The sequence below is a fragment of the Brassica rapa genome, chromosome A09 (genome assembly GCF_000309985.2).
Source record: "Brassica rapa cultivar Chiifu-401-42 chromosome A09, CAAS_Brap_v3.01, whole genome shotgun sequence".
NCBI classification, from domain to species: Eukaryota; Viridiplantae; Streptophyta; class Magnoliopsida; order Brassicales; family Brassicaceae; genus Brassica; species Brassica rapa.
The window spans coordinates 39,688,761-39,707,255 of record NC_024803.2 but is presented as its reverse complement, the minus strand read 5'-3'; the positions used below and the strand labels follow the sequence as shown (position 1 = coordinate 39,707,255).

Genomic DNA, 18,495 nt, shown 5'->3' with positions numbered 1-18,495 from the left:
TACTTTCCAGTTTGCACCAGAAGTTGACACGACGCCGCCCACAAGGGGCCGAGGGCGCCCCAGGAAGATGGGGCCGACCAGGGAAGGTCCGGGACCGATCCGGATGGAGGACAGTGTACCAACGAGGAAGCGGGGACGCCCAAGGAAGATTCCGAGCATTGATGCAGAGAGTCTGAGGAGAATAACCGGAATATGTCGATGTGGAACATTGACGCAGGCCAGGCAAGGACCGCGCTCAGTCCGGGAGTACACAGAGGAATTCCTGGAGTCAGCCAAAAGATGCAAGCCCAAGACAGCGGAGGATTGGTGCCGGTGGTATACGGCAGGACTCCGCGAGGAGATTCGGGGCAAGCTGATTGGTGTGTTGGAACCATGGGAATTCGCCTTGGTGAACCGGATGGCCGGTCAGGCAATGGAGGCTGAACGGACACTTGCTCGTCGGGTCGTCGCCATCTCGAGCTCTGAGGAGGACGTAGAGGTGGAGGAGGATCCATCGGAGGACTCAGCGTGGGAAGAGGAGCCGGCGTCGTCGACAGGGAGTGGCCGCATGGCTGGTCCTAAGCCAGAAGGGGAGCAGAAGTCTCCAGTACGAAGTGGCTAGATGTGATTTCTGAGTCAGCTAGAAGGAGTAGGACACGGTTTTTCTTCCTTCCGTATTGGTTTTAGCTTTTCATTTCTTGTTATAAGGTTATTCGCGGATTTTGGCGATACCTTGAGACCTAATTATTCGTTGTTGTCCTACTCCATTTCATTTATTAAATTCATTGTTGGTTTTAAATGATCTTGAGCAAGTAGGATGTCATTTCGTGCTTCCCTTGATTGTGTTTGGAAACTCACCCCAGTTTTGGGATGTTAAGTTCGAACTGAGGATTTGGAATTCGGGACGAATTCCGAATAAGAGGGGGAGAATAGTAACACCCCAAAACCAGCCCATTTAAAATTTTAATGCTATTGGGTCCTCTCCAGCCCAAATTGGAAAACCCTAGGGTTTTCCCTATCTCTTCCCCTATAAAAGAAAGCCTCCACTTCTTCTTTTCTCTCATCAAAAATCTAGAAGCGAAGCCCTGCGGAGAATTCCCGGAGACTGGAAGCCCTAGCCATCGACTCTCTCTCTCTCCTCGCGCCGCCTCTCTCCTCCTTCTCTCTCTTCGCCGCGTCTCTCTCTCTCTCCTCTCCGCATTCCCTTCTCTCTCTCTCGGCCGCGTCTCTCTCTCCTCGCCGTGAGCAGCCGCGAGTGGTGGTGGTGGCCGCGTGGTGTCATAGATCGCAGATCCCGTTTTCTCTTACCTCCTAATCTCAGATCCAGATCCAGATCTAGGCTAAGGTGAGGTGTTCTACCCAGATCTCTTTCATGTTCTTCTATATTGTTGAATGTGGATCTAGGATTGAGTAGATCCTGGTTGTTGTTAGGTTGTTAGACCATGTTGCATTAGAACTCTCGTACTGATTTAAGATTCTAAATAAACTGGTGTGTTGATGATTGATTGATTGTTTGATTGGTTGAAGATCTGTGGTTGTGTTTAAGAGCTAGGATGGTTATAAAGAAATGAACATAGGATAATAAGAGAACTGTTAACCGGTCTGTTAGATGAATGGTAGGATAACTATGAATGATTGTTAAATGGATTGAGTGTGACACCGAGAACGGGTGGCGTCTAAAAAGGAAAGTAATAAAGAGTCTAAGGGTTTAAGGAAAAGGAAATGATAAAAGAAAAAGGAAAAGTTAAGTGATTGAAATACGAACCACCGAGGAACTGGTGGTGAGTATGGAAACGAATAGAAATGGTATACGAACCACCTAGGGACTGGTGGGGAGTATGGGAAAACGCGGCGGCCGTAGCATTCAAAAACGGCAGGTTAAGAATAGAGGCGCCGGTAAGATTGAGTCACGCCGAGTCTTGGCGGGAAGGGGCCGTAATACACTGCAAAGGGTATAGACTACATCCAAGGGAACCGGATGCCGAGTGTACCAGGGCAGGCGGCTCCACAGGAACGCAGCAAGAAAGGGGAGGGTTGGTCCGCTTGAGCTGTGTAGGTCCTAGAGTTATAGGATGAATGGAGTCTTAAATAATAAACCGAATTGTGTGAATTGAGCGATGACTGAGTTCATTGCACTGCTTGTTTTTGTGAAATGAACTTTAATAGTTGGTTAAGAAATGTGTGTAGCGACTAGTCGGTTCTCGTTTCGCATTGAGCAGTATAAAAGCTCATGGGGGAGACTGGTCTAGAATCGCTTCGCTGAGTATTAATACTCACCCCTCTTTTCCCTCTCTTATTTTTGCAGAACTATAAATGGAAATGTCGACGGTAAGGAAGGAAATGCACCTGAAACTCATGGAACCAGAAACGGGACACACGGAGATGTCGGAAAAGTAGATATGTGTGTCCTAAACCCCGCGCCCTGGAACCCTGGTTGGAAATGGGGAGGGACGGGTGTTTCACATTGAATCACTGGGGTTTTCCGATTTCTCTCACAGCCATCGATAGCAACCTAGTTCCAGCACTAGAACACACACATACAAACATTCTCCATGTCAGTTAAGTCATAGGGACCTCAAGAAAATCAGTGAAATCTGACTGGTTATACAACTAATTTGAAGTGGCGATTCCACTGACCCCTCATGGCTCAACAAGCGATAGATCAAGATTTTTCAGCATCCTAATAAGAACATGAGGGTTCTGGTCTGAAATCATTGTAACAAAAAATGATGCTTACTACTAGTAGTGTACAAGGTGAGGACACGTTGGGGGGAGGTTCTCTAATGGGCTGAGTAACTAACTAATCATACAAAGGCCCAATTAATTGTCAACCCGGTTGTTGGATACACCTGACCGAATCTAAATCATCACATCGTTCCGGTTTAATCTTAAACCGACTTCGAGGTCTTAAATTGATTAAAAGTCTCTCTTTCTTCATCGTTGTTCAGTGGAGATCTCTTTGGAATCGAAAGGATCTAACTAAGAAATGGATTGGCAAGGGCAGAAAGTGGTGGAGCAGCTGATGCAGATCTTACTGGTGATCTCCGGCGTCGTCGCGGTGGTCGTCGGCTACGCAACGGAGTCGTTCAGGACGATGATGCTGATCTACGCAGGTGGTGTCGTTCTCGCGACGCTGGTCACCGTGCCTAATTGGCCGTTCTACAATCGCCATCCTCTCGAGTGGTTGGATCCGAGCGAAGCCGAGAAGCATGCCAAACCGCAAGTCGTCGCCAAGAAGAGATTCTCCAAGAAGTAGGTCTGATCAATGAATCTCTCTCTCTCGGGGTTGCGGATAATTAAATGAATTTTTGGTTTTTTTTTAATGGATTAAAAGGAATTTACTTTTTTTATGATTTGTGGTAACATTGTGTGTGATGAATGAGTTAGAAGCTTTCGATTTAGGCTTGTCTGATAAATGCTAGTCTTTATGATTTGCTCATGTCGGGAGGTTGTATGTGTTGTCGAAGTAGAAACAGTGTCTGGCTCCTAACTGATCTTTTAACCTCAAAAAAGCTTGACCATCTTCACATTTGTGAACCTAACTTTCATATACTATAAGCACAATGGTATATTTATTTACTACTCATGTTGTTCGTTTGCACTTGTCCAAAGAGTGATTGAGAGAGAGATAAGAGCCTAACAAAAGATGCATACTGTTGTGTCTAAGTCTAAAAGAATGGTCTCACCCTTAAGCCACTCTACTCATCAAAAGCTAAAAGAGTACGTAGCAGAAGAACAAGTTACTCCTCTTCTTGAACTTTTTCCCTCGGATCAACAAGCTGCTTAAACATTCAGATGTAAACATGAGATCCTTCATGTGCAACAAGATCATCACTGTCACAGTTATGACAAGATCAAAGCCATTTCTATGCACCAGATTTCTATTTCCTTTGTCATAGTTCAACCACCGGCCAAAATCATCAACTTCCTGCCAAGATTCGCCATTTTAGAATTTAGACTCGGAATAATAGTGGAGATGAGGAGGCAAAAGGATTATTTATACTTACCCATAAATTCATAGATCACATACGACCGTGGGATGGCCAAGACTACACGCAAGATCAATGGAATACAAATAGATGATCTAACACACAATAAGACTCTCGCCACAAACTCAGTATAATCAAGCCACAGTGTTAAGCTAAGAGCTCAATTACAATATCACAGCCCAGTAAAAGAAACAGCATTTCCTAATTTAGAGTTACTGCCAGGTTTAAAAGAGATAAAAGGAGTCCGCAAAATCAAAATACCAAAGCCAAGAAGACTCTTTACGGCCAGGTTTAAGCAGCATAATTGCATGTTCCCATACTTTTTTTTTTCTCCTTCGGTTCTAGGTAAGATATGATATAAACAAATCAGAATGCACGTACGTTTACTTGACTCTGACGTAGAACCTCAAATAATCATCATTTTCTTTTACGCTTTGTTGCTCACTGAGACATGGACCGGCACTTTTTGGGATTGACGATTTTTTTTTTGCCAAAATTGACGAATTTATTTATCTGCCAATCTTAAGTCTTAACTCTCGTGAGCAAATTTGTATGAACAATGCAAAGCAGGAATAAAAGTAAATACTCCGCAACGTAGAGGCAAAAAAAAGCATATTCAAAACGATAAGAAATATAATATCTATATACCAACTCAAACTAAAAAATAAATATAATACGTATGCACTGCGTGAAAAAACAAACGCATTTAAGCAAAAAATACGCATAGATGGAAAATTAAAAGCAACTGCTAATTATTTCTCCTAAGAAATTATGGTAAATTTTTACAATTTTATACTTTCGTGTACTTTTTCTCGAAGGTTTCTAATTTCTTAACAAGTAATAATAAATTAATAATGAAGTCGAAAAGTCAAAACTCAAATTAATCGACGGCTACGAAAGAGCGATCTTGGTGTAGCGTGTGGGAAGCGGACACTATTGATGAAGACAGCAACTACATTACCAAGCACGAGACGTCGCCGTTCAGAGACAAACCTCACCGGAGCGAAAGCGACTCTCCTTTCATCTTTTTCCTTTGTTTTCTTTTTAGTTTGTCAACATTACGTTTTCTTCCTTGATTCTTATATACTAGTTTTATTTTTATCATTCCATATATTAAAGTGTATATATGCTAACTTTCCCTCGGTGTTGGATTTAGAAAATTTGTTTGAAGATTAATTACCTTTAACTCGAAATTCAACAGTATAACATTTCAAATTTTGATGAAATATATCACCGATACTACTATAGTTTATACGATATTTCGAATGTTATAGTATGAAATAGTCACAAATTTTCTCTTGAAATAGACCAGCAGTCTTTTTTTTAAGATTGACCACCAGCTTTTTGCTAACACCGGTTTTTATTAAAGTATACCATTAGATTTTGAAAAATATCATACTAATTTTGTAAAAATTATCTATATGATATAAATAACTCATTTTTAATTGGATTAGCCCATCTCCAATAATTTATTCTATTTTTCTTCTAAAATAGAGTAACTCTATAATAAAATTGAATATCACAATACTAAAAGCAGTATATTCTGTATCCAGAGAACACCACGTCCTCAAAAATATTCGCCCAATCAGAACCAGTTAATCGTCCACGTCAGACAGGCCTCACAATTGCTTTTTAAATTGGTCCAACTGGACACAAAACACACAAAGAAACACGTCGAAGGATGAAGCTTCGCTTCACCTCCACCAGTTCGTCTTCTCCAATTGAAGAGAAAAGAAACCGAATAGTAATCGAGCCAATTCTACACAATCAATATGTTCTTAATGATTTCATTCCATCTCCCTCTTTTTTTCTTTCTTTGGATTGTCCGATCGATTAAATCTTCGTAATTAGATCTGAAATTCGCGAGCTTTAGGTCAACTGGTTTCGTCTCTGTGCAGTTCAAGGAGCTAGCTCAGACTTATGAGGTTCTCAGCGAAGCAGAGATGCGTGAGATCTATGATCTGTACGGTGAGGATGCGCTCAAGGAAGGAATGGGTGGTGGAGGCGGTGGTCATGACCCCTTTGATATCTTCTCCTCTTTCTTTGGTGGTGGTAGTGGACACCCTTTCGGAGGTTAGTCTCTCATCTCCCAATCTGAGAAGAGTTTTTGACTTTTGAATATATGATAAAGGTTTGATTTTTTTGGTTTTGATTCGGTGGCAGCAGCCGTGGAAAGAGGCAGAGGCGTGGTGAAGATGTTGTTCACCCTCGGAAGGTTTCCCTTGAGGATCTTTATCTCGGGACAACGAAGAAGCTCTCGCTTTCTAGGAAGGCTTTGTGCTCAAAGTATAACGGGTTAGTACTTTTTCAAATGAATACAACAAGAAAGACTTTTTCTCTAATACCTACACCAACGCGAAGCTCTTTGTGATCAAATCGTATAGCGATGATGATATTCACAAAAGCATCAATATAATGTGTGGTCCAGTACCTCTAATGGCAACAAGAAGCTTAACGCTGCGTATAACGAAGCAGCTGGAGACAAGTCCTCCTGCCCTGTTTTTCTCATCTTCTCTGTAAGTAAAATTGGCAAAAGTTTGGTTGTTTTGATTTGGTTCCGATTTGGATATAAAAGAAATGATTTTTTTTTGTAACAGGTAAACACAAGTGGGCAGTTTGTTGGTTTAGCGGAGATGGTATGACCAGTTGATTAGAACCAGATGGCGGAGTGCTGGCAGCAGGACAAGTGGGTTGGTTGCTTCCCTGTTAAGTGTCACATCGTTAAAGATATCCCGAATTGTTCCTTGAGGCATATTACACTTGAGAATGATGAGAACAAGCCTGTTACTAATAGCCGTGATACACAGGAGGTCAGAGAGTCTTCTGGTTTCCTTTCTTAGTTTCTCCCTCTGTCATGTGAAAAAAAATTAAATTTTAGTTTCTGTGGATTTTGAAATGGGCAGGTAAAGATAGAGCAAGGAGTCAAAGTAATCAAATTTTTTAAGGAACATGTGAGCAAGACATGCATACAAGACATGCATACTCAATGATTTTGTCTTCTATGAGAATTGTGAAAATATAATCAAAGACTGGGAAAAAGAAACACCAGCTGTATAAAAGACAGGTAAAAACAACAAAATTCATAGTGTGGTGCTCTTATCTAGATAAATATCTGATGGAGATTGTTTATCTTTCAGCAATCTTTTAGTGCCAGTGACAAAAAGGCAACACCAAAAGACAAATCTAAGGAAACCAGTGTGATAGCAGAAGTGGCTGAAGAGATATAACAAAACGGTGTTGCAGAAGTTGCGAGCACATGCTGAATCGCATGCTGAGTGCAGCAGCAAGCTGCTTACTTTACTTTGGATGGTTTTTTTTGTCCGTTTTCTCTACCAAATTTGCTCACTCTTTTCTTAGGAGTTTGGTTTTCTTTTGGTAGTTGGTTTTTGAAGTTGTAGAAGATATATGAGTAAAAATGATTTCGAAGGCTATATATATATTTCTTTTTCTTAAAAGTTCAATGCAAAAATATATTTTCTGTATGTTTTTGTAACTTCATTCACAAAATTTCAATCAGAAAATAAAGGGCATTGTAATTGAGAAAAAAAAAGAAAACAAATCAACCTTTGTGAGCTATTTGAACAAATAAATGTTGGAAACCAACTCTTGGTCGTCTCTCCGCCACTGGTGTATCCCATGAGCTTCCTTATAGTCTTCAGAAGCAGTCCGGTTTACAATCAGCTTAGCAGATGGGATGATGTGAACAGGCTCTTGCACATCCACTGTAAAATGCTTCAAAACAGTCAAAGAAATATGATATTATACATCAATTCGCTGAAACAAAATAAGTTAAAGGTTCACATATTACTTGACAGACAAGTTATTTATCAAACCACTAGAGCATAAGAGACCAAAAAACTAACAACATAGTTTTCCACTACAAAAAGGGTCACCCACAATTGGCAAAGCCAAATGAATGACACTTTAAAAAACTTAAAACACAACACTGTTAACGGGACTATGAAATACAGCCGATCAATACCCGAACTTAACCCAATACTTCTAACCGAAACATTACCAATCCCACACATTTTAAAAACAGCAGCAGGTTCATGGCTTTAGACTCCAGTATTAACCTTACCATATCGTAATTAACTTTTTTTTTGTTATCCTAGAGAGACCATCTATTAAGTTATATTTGGCAGACTACGTACGATCTTGGTGGATCTATCTTTTGTATCATTTACAAATAAATGATAGAAGTTTGTATCATTTAATTTTGTGATACAATTTACATCTTTTCTTTTGTAAGATCGATTTGTTTTTTTCTCTTTTTTTTTTTGTTTTCATTTGGTTGTTAATGCGAGCTTTGTAGTTTTTTGGTGGGGGTAGTGTTCTCCATCGAAATCTTATTTACATGTTTGTGGAACTTTCCTGAAAGTTGACATATTTTGTTTACTATTAAGATTCTAATTGTAAATTTATTTAAGAAAAAAAAATAACCGAACCCGGCGCGTAGCGCCGGAATACCACTAGTTACTCTAATAGTATTCTATTTTAGAATGAAAAATAAAGTGAAAATAGAATGATGAACAAAAAATAAAAAAATTACTCTATATATAGAATAAAAAATAAATTTATGCTATTATAGAGTATAAAATAAAATATTATTAAATTAATTTTACTCTAAACTCTATTTTAAAAAGAAAAATAGAATAGAGTTAAAAATGCCTTTGTGTCTTACACAAACTAACCTATTGTGTGCAGATGTGAAGACAGATGCATATGATAAAGTTTTCTTCTTTTTTCAGCCAGCAATTAAGTTTTTCCTTTTGGTGAAAATGTTTTTAATTAAAAGGCCGAATTTTTTGACTTTGAATATCTGCAAAAGAGATAGGTCGCACAGCTGCTGACTCGAACTATTCTTCAGGACCACTTGCAATACCGACACGTGTCTTTTCATTCGAGGCAAGACAAAAAAGTATACCAGCTTTCTTTTAAGCCGATATAAGCCGCATAAGCTGTCTCCTTCGGCGGGTATTTGGGATTGTATTTACATCTTTTACTACGTACATGATATTTGTAATTAAATAATTGATCGTAACTTTCTTTTGTAATTCGAATTGAACTACAAAGTACAAACTATTCAGAGAAAATTTACAACAATACCAAATTTCCTAAATTAGAATATGGAAATTTTCAGAACTAAAGCCTTGAAACTCGAAAGGACCATTGTGAACGATCACATCTTCTATTTTCTAATTGACAAACTAATGTGACTTCAAGGCTTTATATGTTTATCTTTAGAAAAAATATACAACCATCTTTGAATTTAGGCAGATCCTTATTATATGATATTTCTTACTGAACATTTTATTTTCTACAAGTGGGGCCGAAAGCACGGGTGTCTAAAATGATTTGGAATACTGTTGAATTTTGTAACTTTTTATGAAACAGTTAAATGTTTATTTATAAAATATCACTAAACTCTAATATACGTATCTTTATGTTATTTTTTTGCTGTTTTGTAAGACTGTTATTTAATATATTTTGTTATACAGATTTTATTTTATTTTATATAGTTTCTACAATTTTGAATAACGATACATATTTTAACTTAATATAAAATATTTTAAATTTAGAACTACATTTTATCATCACGGTAACAGTTGGCTATACTATAAACAATCAATAAATATAACTATTAAAGATATAAATGAATTTTAACATGTTTTTTTAGTTTGTGTGAAGAATGTTAAAATAATATTCTTTGTATAACAAATGAGTATTTTTTTAAAAATAACCACTTACCATGTTGGACTCATCCTTGCCTACTATCCTGTTTTCTTTTCATTCACATAATATAAAGAAAAAATACAAGAAATCACAAGAACAAGGAACACCACAGGCAATAAAGAAATTTTAAATTTATCTTCAGTTTAAAAAGTTAAATATTTTTTTTATTTTTTTTTTTGAATGAATATTAAATTTGATTCATAAAAAAAGCCTGTTTACATCATGGTGTAGTCCTTAGTTAAATATAACTCTATCTTTTACTTCTTTACATTTTAAACTCTAGTACTAAACCAATATTGAAGAGCATTCTCCATTCCCTTACCTCCCTTATATCTAAGAATACTCAGCTTGACCTCGATTGATATTGATCAAGATGAATAACCTTACACTTCGTCTATGAACTCCAGATCTCGCGAGTTCTGTTCTATCACTGATTCCCATCAATATTTTGATCGTTTCCAGCATGAACGCTCTAATACCACTTTTAGCATATCCAACAAATAATACTCAACAAACCGTATTGGATTCAAGAACTCCCGTGCACAGGTTTGTACTATCATCTTGTATTCCTATTACTGTAGTGTTACCAATCGGAACTGTATTTGTATTATCATCTTGTACCATTTTTATTTGTACAATTACCTTTCCTATTCTTTTTTCTTTTGACAAAATTGTTCAATCTTTAGTATTAATTTAAACCATAGTTGTCACCAAGAGCCGATAAAAGTATATATTGAAAATATAATAAATATAAATCTATTGTAAATATTTATATCTTAAAGAACTAAGCGTTGTAGCAAAGTCAATACCCAAAAATGTTAACTATACTGGTAAGGTCTTCTGTTCTAAAAATAGAAATATTAAATTCTAGTCTCAACAATTACGAAAAAAAACTAGCAACCGATTCTTGTCTTTGAGTCGAGAAATATCTAAAATAAGAAAATTTTACAACTTTTGCATTTAAAATTTCTCAACGTGTGAGTCTCTCGCAAGTAATATCAATATTTAATTAATAGGTTTATCGGAAACTCTTCCACCCGGATGATTTTAGGGACTCTCTTAATTACTGTCATTCTGAAAATATGATAAATAAGTCATGTATATGCGGTAAGCACTGGAAATAGATTGCCAAACCAAATTTTGAACAACGATTTGCTAGTTACAAAATGATAATTTATTGCCAAACCAAATTTTGAACAACGATTTGCTAGTTACAAAATGACAATAAATTATCAATTCCGCGGTCACCATTCAGATCCTTAGATTGTTTTGAACTTAATTGATGACCAGGCTAGTTAAAAAGAATCTCCTACGGTTGCAGCTTCACACTCGCTAGACTGAAGATAGAAAATATTAAGTAATATATCTAATGCTCATGAGCTCGTCCATTTATCCATTTACATATGATATAAGTCAAAGGTCATGTTTTGGTGTGACAGGGAGTATACTTCTCATGCATGATGATGTCCCTAATGTCTTCTATTAGACAAAAATGTCTAACAAATAAATAATCTTATACTTCCTTCGTATATTATTTTTTAGTGTACAAAAATAAAAAAAAAATATATTTTTCTAAAAAATAGTTTAAAAACCATAATTTAAAAATCATCCAACCAATTATAAAAATAATTACAACATCTAATTAATTATATAATTTTCAATAAAACTAAAATAACATTAAAATATCAAAATATCATCTATATTTTGAAACAACAAAAATCTTTTTAAACAGCGGGAGTATTAAATTTGAGTTTGTATTATGATTAGTTATGTTTCAAATAAGTAATCCTATATTAAATTTGAGTTTATACTATGATTAGTTATGTTTCGTCAATTTGGTATAAATATTAATTGCTTTCTTTTTATTTGATACAAATTATTAGTTATATTTACCGGGTACAGAATTAACTTAATTCTAGACTTTTAGTATACATACAAAAGTGTCGATAATGTGTATATCTACGTCAACAGTAGTAATCTGTTTCTTCCATCTTTCCCTGTGTGCGACGTGTCGAGCGATGACTGGATAAATAAAGTGGTGAAATGGACGGCTGTGAACAGTTGGATTGGTTGAGCTGTCGACGATCGAAGCGGTAGCAAGAGGGGGACCGTACACGTGCCTATCATCCTCCTTTAGCCTTCCTGCGAGGTTTTTTTATTTCTTTTATTAAATAATTTATTATTAAATCTACAAAGTGATTGTGACAATTGGCTACGAAGAAAACGACATCTTCTTGATGCGTTTAAGGTCCCACGTCACATGGGTTGGTGGGACCCCTAGTTTTCCTCATTAGTTTCGCATAAGCTATAGTGTGGGCCCGATTTCACAAACTTGTCAGTATACTGGAAAAAAGAGAGAAAAATTATAATCCTTTCTTTCAAAATACATAAAGTTTTAAGATTATGCACAACTATTAAGAAATTTATTTTTTATTTTAAAAATATCATTAAAATATAAATTAAAAGGTATTCAAACAATCACAAAACAGACTACAAAATATCATTTGCTACACAGTTTTTGATAAAGTGAGAAAGTGCATTGATATATGAAAACATCATATATTTTGAAACGGAATGAGTATTTCAAAAAGAATTTCACAAAATTCGGCATCGCATCCCTCTCCTTTTTTTTACGTTTTTCTTTAAAAAATGAATAGTGGCAAAACCCAGTTTAATTTGAAAATAGTGTCAGGTAGGAATCATAAACAAAAATCCAAAACGAGTGTTACTTGTGGACTCCAACATATCATTTTTTAATTTATTTATCATCTAATTTAATATAACTAGTATAACTTAATTAAAGAATATGTAGATATGATTAATTTATGATACTAATGATCATGACATGTGTGATTTTATATAATTCTGATAATATCTATATATGTATGTATATATAATATTACTTGTTCTTAACTTTGTACATTATCAGTATATATCATTTATTCTATTAATCAAATTTGAAATGGTCTGAAAATCTAAATTGTAATAGAACAACATACAAAACTAAATTATTATTAAAAAATAAAGCAACATGTGTCCAATTAACTAAAAAGACAAAAAAAATATGAGCTGATTATAAACCAGTTCCAACTTTGATCCTAATGTTACTGCTGTCACGCGCCTTTGCCTATTAGGTCATCTCCAACCCAACTCCAAAACACTATTTTAGTGTGATTTTGACACTAAAATCTTCTCCAACCAAACTGCAAAAATCACACCATTTTAGTGTCACACTATAATTTTACACCAAATTTGGTGTGACACTATTCACCACACTATAACACTATTCACTCCACTAAAATACTATTCACTTATTTTATTAATAAATTGTACAATTAAATAAATAACAAATAAAAAATTAAATACATATAATATTATAAAATAACTTTTAGTGTGAAGTTTAGTGTTGTGGTTGGAGAAGAACATTTTTTTTGTGTTGAAACTACACCAAAATAGTGTAGTTTTGACATTAAAATAGTGTTATGGGTTGGAGATGCTCTTACACCATTGAGCAACTTGTCCTCTGTCATATTTATTCCTCTTTTTCATCTTTTATCAGCCTGCGAGAATAGTGTATTATTCGGGTGGTCGTTGGTCGATAAACTATTTTTGCCATATTAAGAATCAGAGCCGTTTCTATAAATTTAAACTCTAGAAGCAAAAACATCAACTCTTTTAAAAAAAAAAATTAAAATGACCACGGAGAGATTCAAACCATGGTGGCAGCCAACAATCGTCTATAAAACAAAAGGCTGAAAGCATGTACTTCCCTTGTTTACTTTTCACCAAAAGCCGGCATTGTTAAGAATTGATGATAGAAAAAGACACAATATTATCCTAATCAAGCAAGAATAATCCAGTGAACCGAGGTAGAAATAAATAATTAAATAATCTAAAAAAAAATCATGAAATCCAACCTAAAAAATCAGAAAATTTATTTATATTAATCCCGAAATAAAAATAGAAAAGATGCATATAGATTAACTTTGTTTTGGATTGAAACAAAACAAAATCTTGTAGAACTGGAAAGCTTATTTGGATATCAACAAACAAAAACAAAATGATCTTAAGATTCTAAGAAGACAAAAACAAACTTCTACTCCATTCCTTTAAAAGATCTAGAAATGGTAAGAAAAAAAAAGAGAGAGAGAAGTAATTTCTAAAAAGAACAAATAAATAAGTATTTATCTAATTTAGGATACAAAGCATATGTACAACATATTTTTTTTTGTCATCCATAAATTCAAATTCTCCTGTTAATTACAAATAATATAAAAATCCGAAATCGATAGCTATAAGATTACAAAAATAACAACAATAAATGAGTGGGGTATTTATGTTTTTTTAACGCTGATTTATTATGATCTTACAATTATGATATGAAAAAGATTACATAGACGATTCGACAATCAATAATACTATTTGCCTTATGAAGACCTATGCGTAACTGCATCACCTGAACCGTCCTATGAAGATCTACGTTTGACCAGATTTACTTGCACCATGTTAAAGATCTCTTGTAAGCCTTTCTTCTGTAATATGTATAATTATGTAATAAGTCGTCTTTCTAAAACTTGAAACATGAATTTCCTATACTTTGTAATAAACTGCATAGTCTATAGTCTGGGATTTACTTTAATATAGAAAAATAGTAATACAGATAAAAAATAGCAATCCAAGATAAAAACGCTGATCCTTGTATTAATCTATAAATATAGAATATAAATAATTCAGATAATAAAAATATTGTTAATATTTATATAGTGGTGTTGTTAAGATCTGATTGCCTCATTTTCAGATGCTATTCATGACGGGAGTAAAGCTTCTGAACGTGTCAGACTATTTGCATCATCTTTATAATTTTTATAGTTCTTCGATAGATTCACTAACAGTGATGCCTCATGCTTCCACTTCACGTACGCGCACAATCACGACTGACGACTTTTTCTTCTTCAAGCACGTTAATGATTTATCCTCCACGTCGAGTTATATTTTATTCCCTGAATTTATCCATCTTTAAGTAAATATATTATATCACCTTTTCCTTGTTCTTTTTTGGTTTTATATATTTATTATCAGTGCACACAGAAAATAATGTATATATATACATATATATTTTTTATTACCTTTGTCAATTTAAAGTTTTTCTATCACTTTACAATTATATTATAGTATTTAGATTTGTAAATGCTATATAGATTTCTAAATCAGTTGAAATATATAATAATTTTAAATCTAACATATGAATCTTAACTAGTATTTATAAATCTGAAAGTTTACTCTTAGATTCGAGTATTCATATTTTAACAAATAAATATATACAAATTTATTCAAATCTATTATAAAATTAATTTTATTAATAAATATGTATGATTGAATAATACATAATTTTAATTGGAATTTGTAATTTATTAAACCAGTCACACACGAGTTTAATATGGATTCGACAATAATGAAACTATTAGCATTAGATTTAGTCAAAATTTTCAAATTCACTAAAAACATAATTAATAACTCCGTTCAAATCTGAGTTTATCTTTTCACAATATAACTCTTAAAAATATTCGTGACAAAAAAACTCATAAAAAAATAAAACTTAACAATTTTAATATTTGTTATACTGCGAGTTAGTTCAATAATCGAAACTCGTACTTGTTATCAATTTTCATTCCAAATTTGTTTGTAATATAAATGAGATTTTACTTTGTTTCTAATCTATTTATTAAAAGGAAATTTGTTATTATATACATTACAAATCTCAAACTTACTATATATATAACTAAAAACTATCCCTTTTTTATTTTTTTTTCCTATCTCTCTCTAATTTTTTCTCTAATAATCTTATTATCCATTATGTTTGGTTGTTTGATAAATAAGCTTTTTATTATATACTATATCGACCTTGTTATTTAATGATTACTTTCGATGCTTTCCAAAACATTAAATAAAATATAGAAGAGATATGCGTCATGGTCGTGGGATTATGAAAGTAAAGGTGTCTTTGATGTCCAATCTCGTGTTCCTTTTCTCTTCTTCCTTCTTTTGTCCTATTACTTTTAACCCCCTTGTTTTGTAAAACCCCCCTAAAGTCTACCCCTACTTTAACAATTTCACTTTTAGCCGAAAACCTAGCCTATCGTCATTATATAAAACTGCATATATTCATTCTACGAAGCATCTCCTATGTACATTTTTATAATTTTCTCTAAAATAAAAATCTCTCTTATAGAGATAAAAATGCTTGAATGTATATTTTTATAATAGAGTTTTTCTATTTTAGAAAAAATATAGAAAAAATTTATTTTTTACTTCTCTATATTTAGACTATCTCCAACCCATCCCTATTTTTCTCTATATTTTTCCCTAAAAAAGAAAAACTCTATTATAGAGATGAAAATACTCCAATATATATATGTATAATAAAGTTCATCTGGTTGTAGAGAAAAATATAAAAATATATTATTTTTACCTCTAAATATAAAGGTAAAAAGTAAATTTCCTCTAAAATATAGGAACGGTATTATAAAAGCATACGTTGGAGCATTTTCACATCTATAATATATATATATCTGTATTTTAGAGGAAATTATAGAAGTCTAAATTGGAAATGCTCTTAGAGGTGAAAATAACATATCTCTATATTTTTTTCTATAAATAAAAATTTTATTTATAGAAGCATACATTAGAATATTTTCACCTGTATAATAGAATTTATCTATTCTAGAAGAAAATATCAAGATAGAAATAGAAGTGAATTATGATCCTCATTTGCCAAAACAAAAAAAAAATCTTACATTGCAGTTTCGCGTTAAAATTTCAGGCACAAACACTTCAATACGTTATTTGCTTACTATTTTTCATTACAAAGAAGCAGGGCCGTCTTAAAAACATTTTGGACCCCGTTCAAAAAATATTAACGATATATTTAGAATGTAATAAAATAGTTTTAGAAATTAATAGTTCTATTTGTATATGTTTAGCTTTTTTATAAATTATAAATTCTAAATTAGTGAGTACTATATTTAAATTTTGAAGTTTTATACCATAATTTATGTATATATTGTTGAAAAATTCTTAATTTTTTTTATATTTATACTCTGATCCTGTTCGACCGCTCCGCTTACACGTGCTATTAGATGGTCCTGCAAAGAAAATTAAGCAGATAACATGTATCACATTTTAATAATCGGCATGACCGTATTGAAATTTGGGGAGCTTTAATTATATCTTAGAAATTCTAATAAAATTTTCATAATTTGGGGATTTATGCGTATATATATAACCTTCGAAATTTTGGAAACCGAATCCAATATCTCATTGGAATGTGTTCAAATCTTGCCATGATAATCCGATTGTTAAAGCATTTAAATCTTTTTTGTTTTTATTTTTATCGCATCCTACTTTCTTTAACTTGCAGGCCCAAATTAAATTTGGTTTGTTCGAGGTTATATATAATGGAACATGCAAAATATCCAATTCACTGGTCACACGTTTTTAATACTTTTTTCTATTTTACAAAAATTGTCATTTTGATTTTTCACATAGATTGAGATGCATTTATGTTCTTATTAATTACATATATTTATCCAATAGTATTTGAGAAATAAAACTATTTATAAAAATCAATGCTTATGCATTCAATATTAAATTTAAAGTATACTGTATATAAATTCATTGAAATTCTAAAATGATATTTTTGTGTAACAGGATAAAAATTCAAAATGACACTCTTTATAAGAGTATATAATTAGTGAAAATATATATCATGTAATTTTCAAATTGTTTAATAGCTATCAATAACTAAAAATGTTAGGAAAATAAATCAAACCAAATTATTTTCAGCTATTATTAGTCTTCTATCCTCAACTCTTTAGTTTTAATTTAAAAGATGTATATTTTTTTATTATAAATGCGTTACTGTTTGTGATTAATTTTTATTTTAATTCATCAAAATTTAATAAAGATAATTAATTTCTTCAAAATTTTAAATTTATCATTATTATAAAAATATAAAATGTATCTTTTTAAACTAATACATTTATCATTTAAAAAAAGAGAAAGTATACTTTTGAAATTTCGGATATTCATAATAAAATCCAGTACAAATGATAAAAAATAGCAACCATACAACCAATTCAAATAATAAAATCTAGTAACCATACAATCAACAAATAAATGCTGGTGTATTTTATCGATAGGTTTAAATGTTGTTACTTTTTTAGTATTTTCGAGATACATGTACTCGCCAAAATATTTTTAATCTTCAATTTTTTTCTATTTCATTTTTGTTTATCATTTAATTATAGCTGGTGACTTTGAATTCTTCTAATGATATTTTTATTTTAAATTTCAGCAATTGGCTACTTTAAATTTTCAGAATATTGCTCCATCTTATATATTAAAACAGAAGTCACAACCTTGATTCATGTGTGATTTTTTAAAAAATGGACCTAATAGATCTATTCATAGAAATTCATACTATATTTTAATTCAGATTAATAATAAATATAATTTTTAAAATATTTTAATCATAGTATCTTTTGATATCTTTTCATTTTAAATATAAATATATTTATTTTAAAATTCTAACAAATCTGTTTAAAAAGATTTTTACAAGATCTTCATTTTTGAAATTATACTTAAATATTTTCACTAATTTCAAAATTAGTTTAAAATATTATTATACATTAATATATTCAGTTATATAAAATGAAAAATAAAAAAATCTATAATATTTTAGTTATTATATAATCATAATCAATTATATTAAATTAAAATTATTATATTGAGC

The 18,495-nt window shown here is 32.6% G+C and overlaps 1 protein-coding gene and 1 long non-coding RNA gene across 2 annotated transcripts; both read left to right on the top strand.

The window, feature by feature from the left end:
- The first annotated feature begins 2,876 nt into the window (after positions 1–2,876).
- On the top strand, positions 2,877–3,469 carry LOC103837895 (probable signal peptidase complex subunit 1). Its single transcript, XM_009114281.3, has one exon. It carries the CDS (start codon positions 2,966–2,968, stop codon positions 3,233–3,235), a length of 270 nt encoding a protein of 89 aa, XP_009112529.1. The 5' UTR covers positions 2,877–2,965; the 3' UTR covers positions 3,236–3,469.
- A 2,871-nt stretch (positions 3,470–6,340) lies between these two features.
- On the top strand, positions 6,341–14,791 carry LOC103837894. Its single transcript, XR_004451209.1, has 3 exons — positions 6,341–6,484; positions 6,566–7,032; positions 7,106–14,791. It is a non-coding gene; the product is annotated as an uncharacterized LOC103837894 (long non-coding RNA).
- Positions 14,792–18,495: the final 3,704 nt, after the last annotated feature.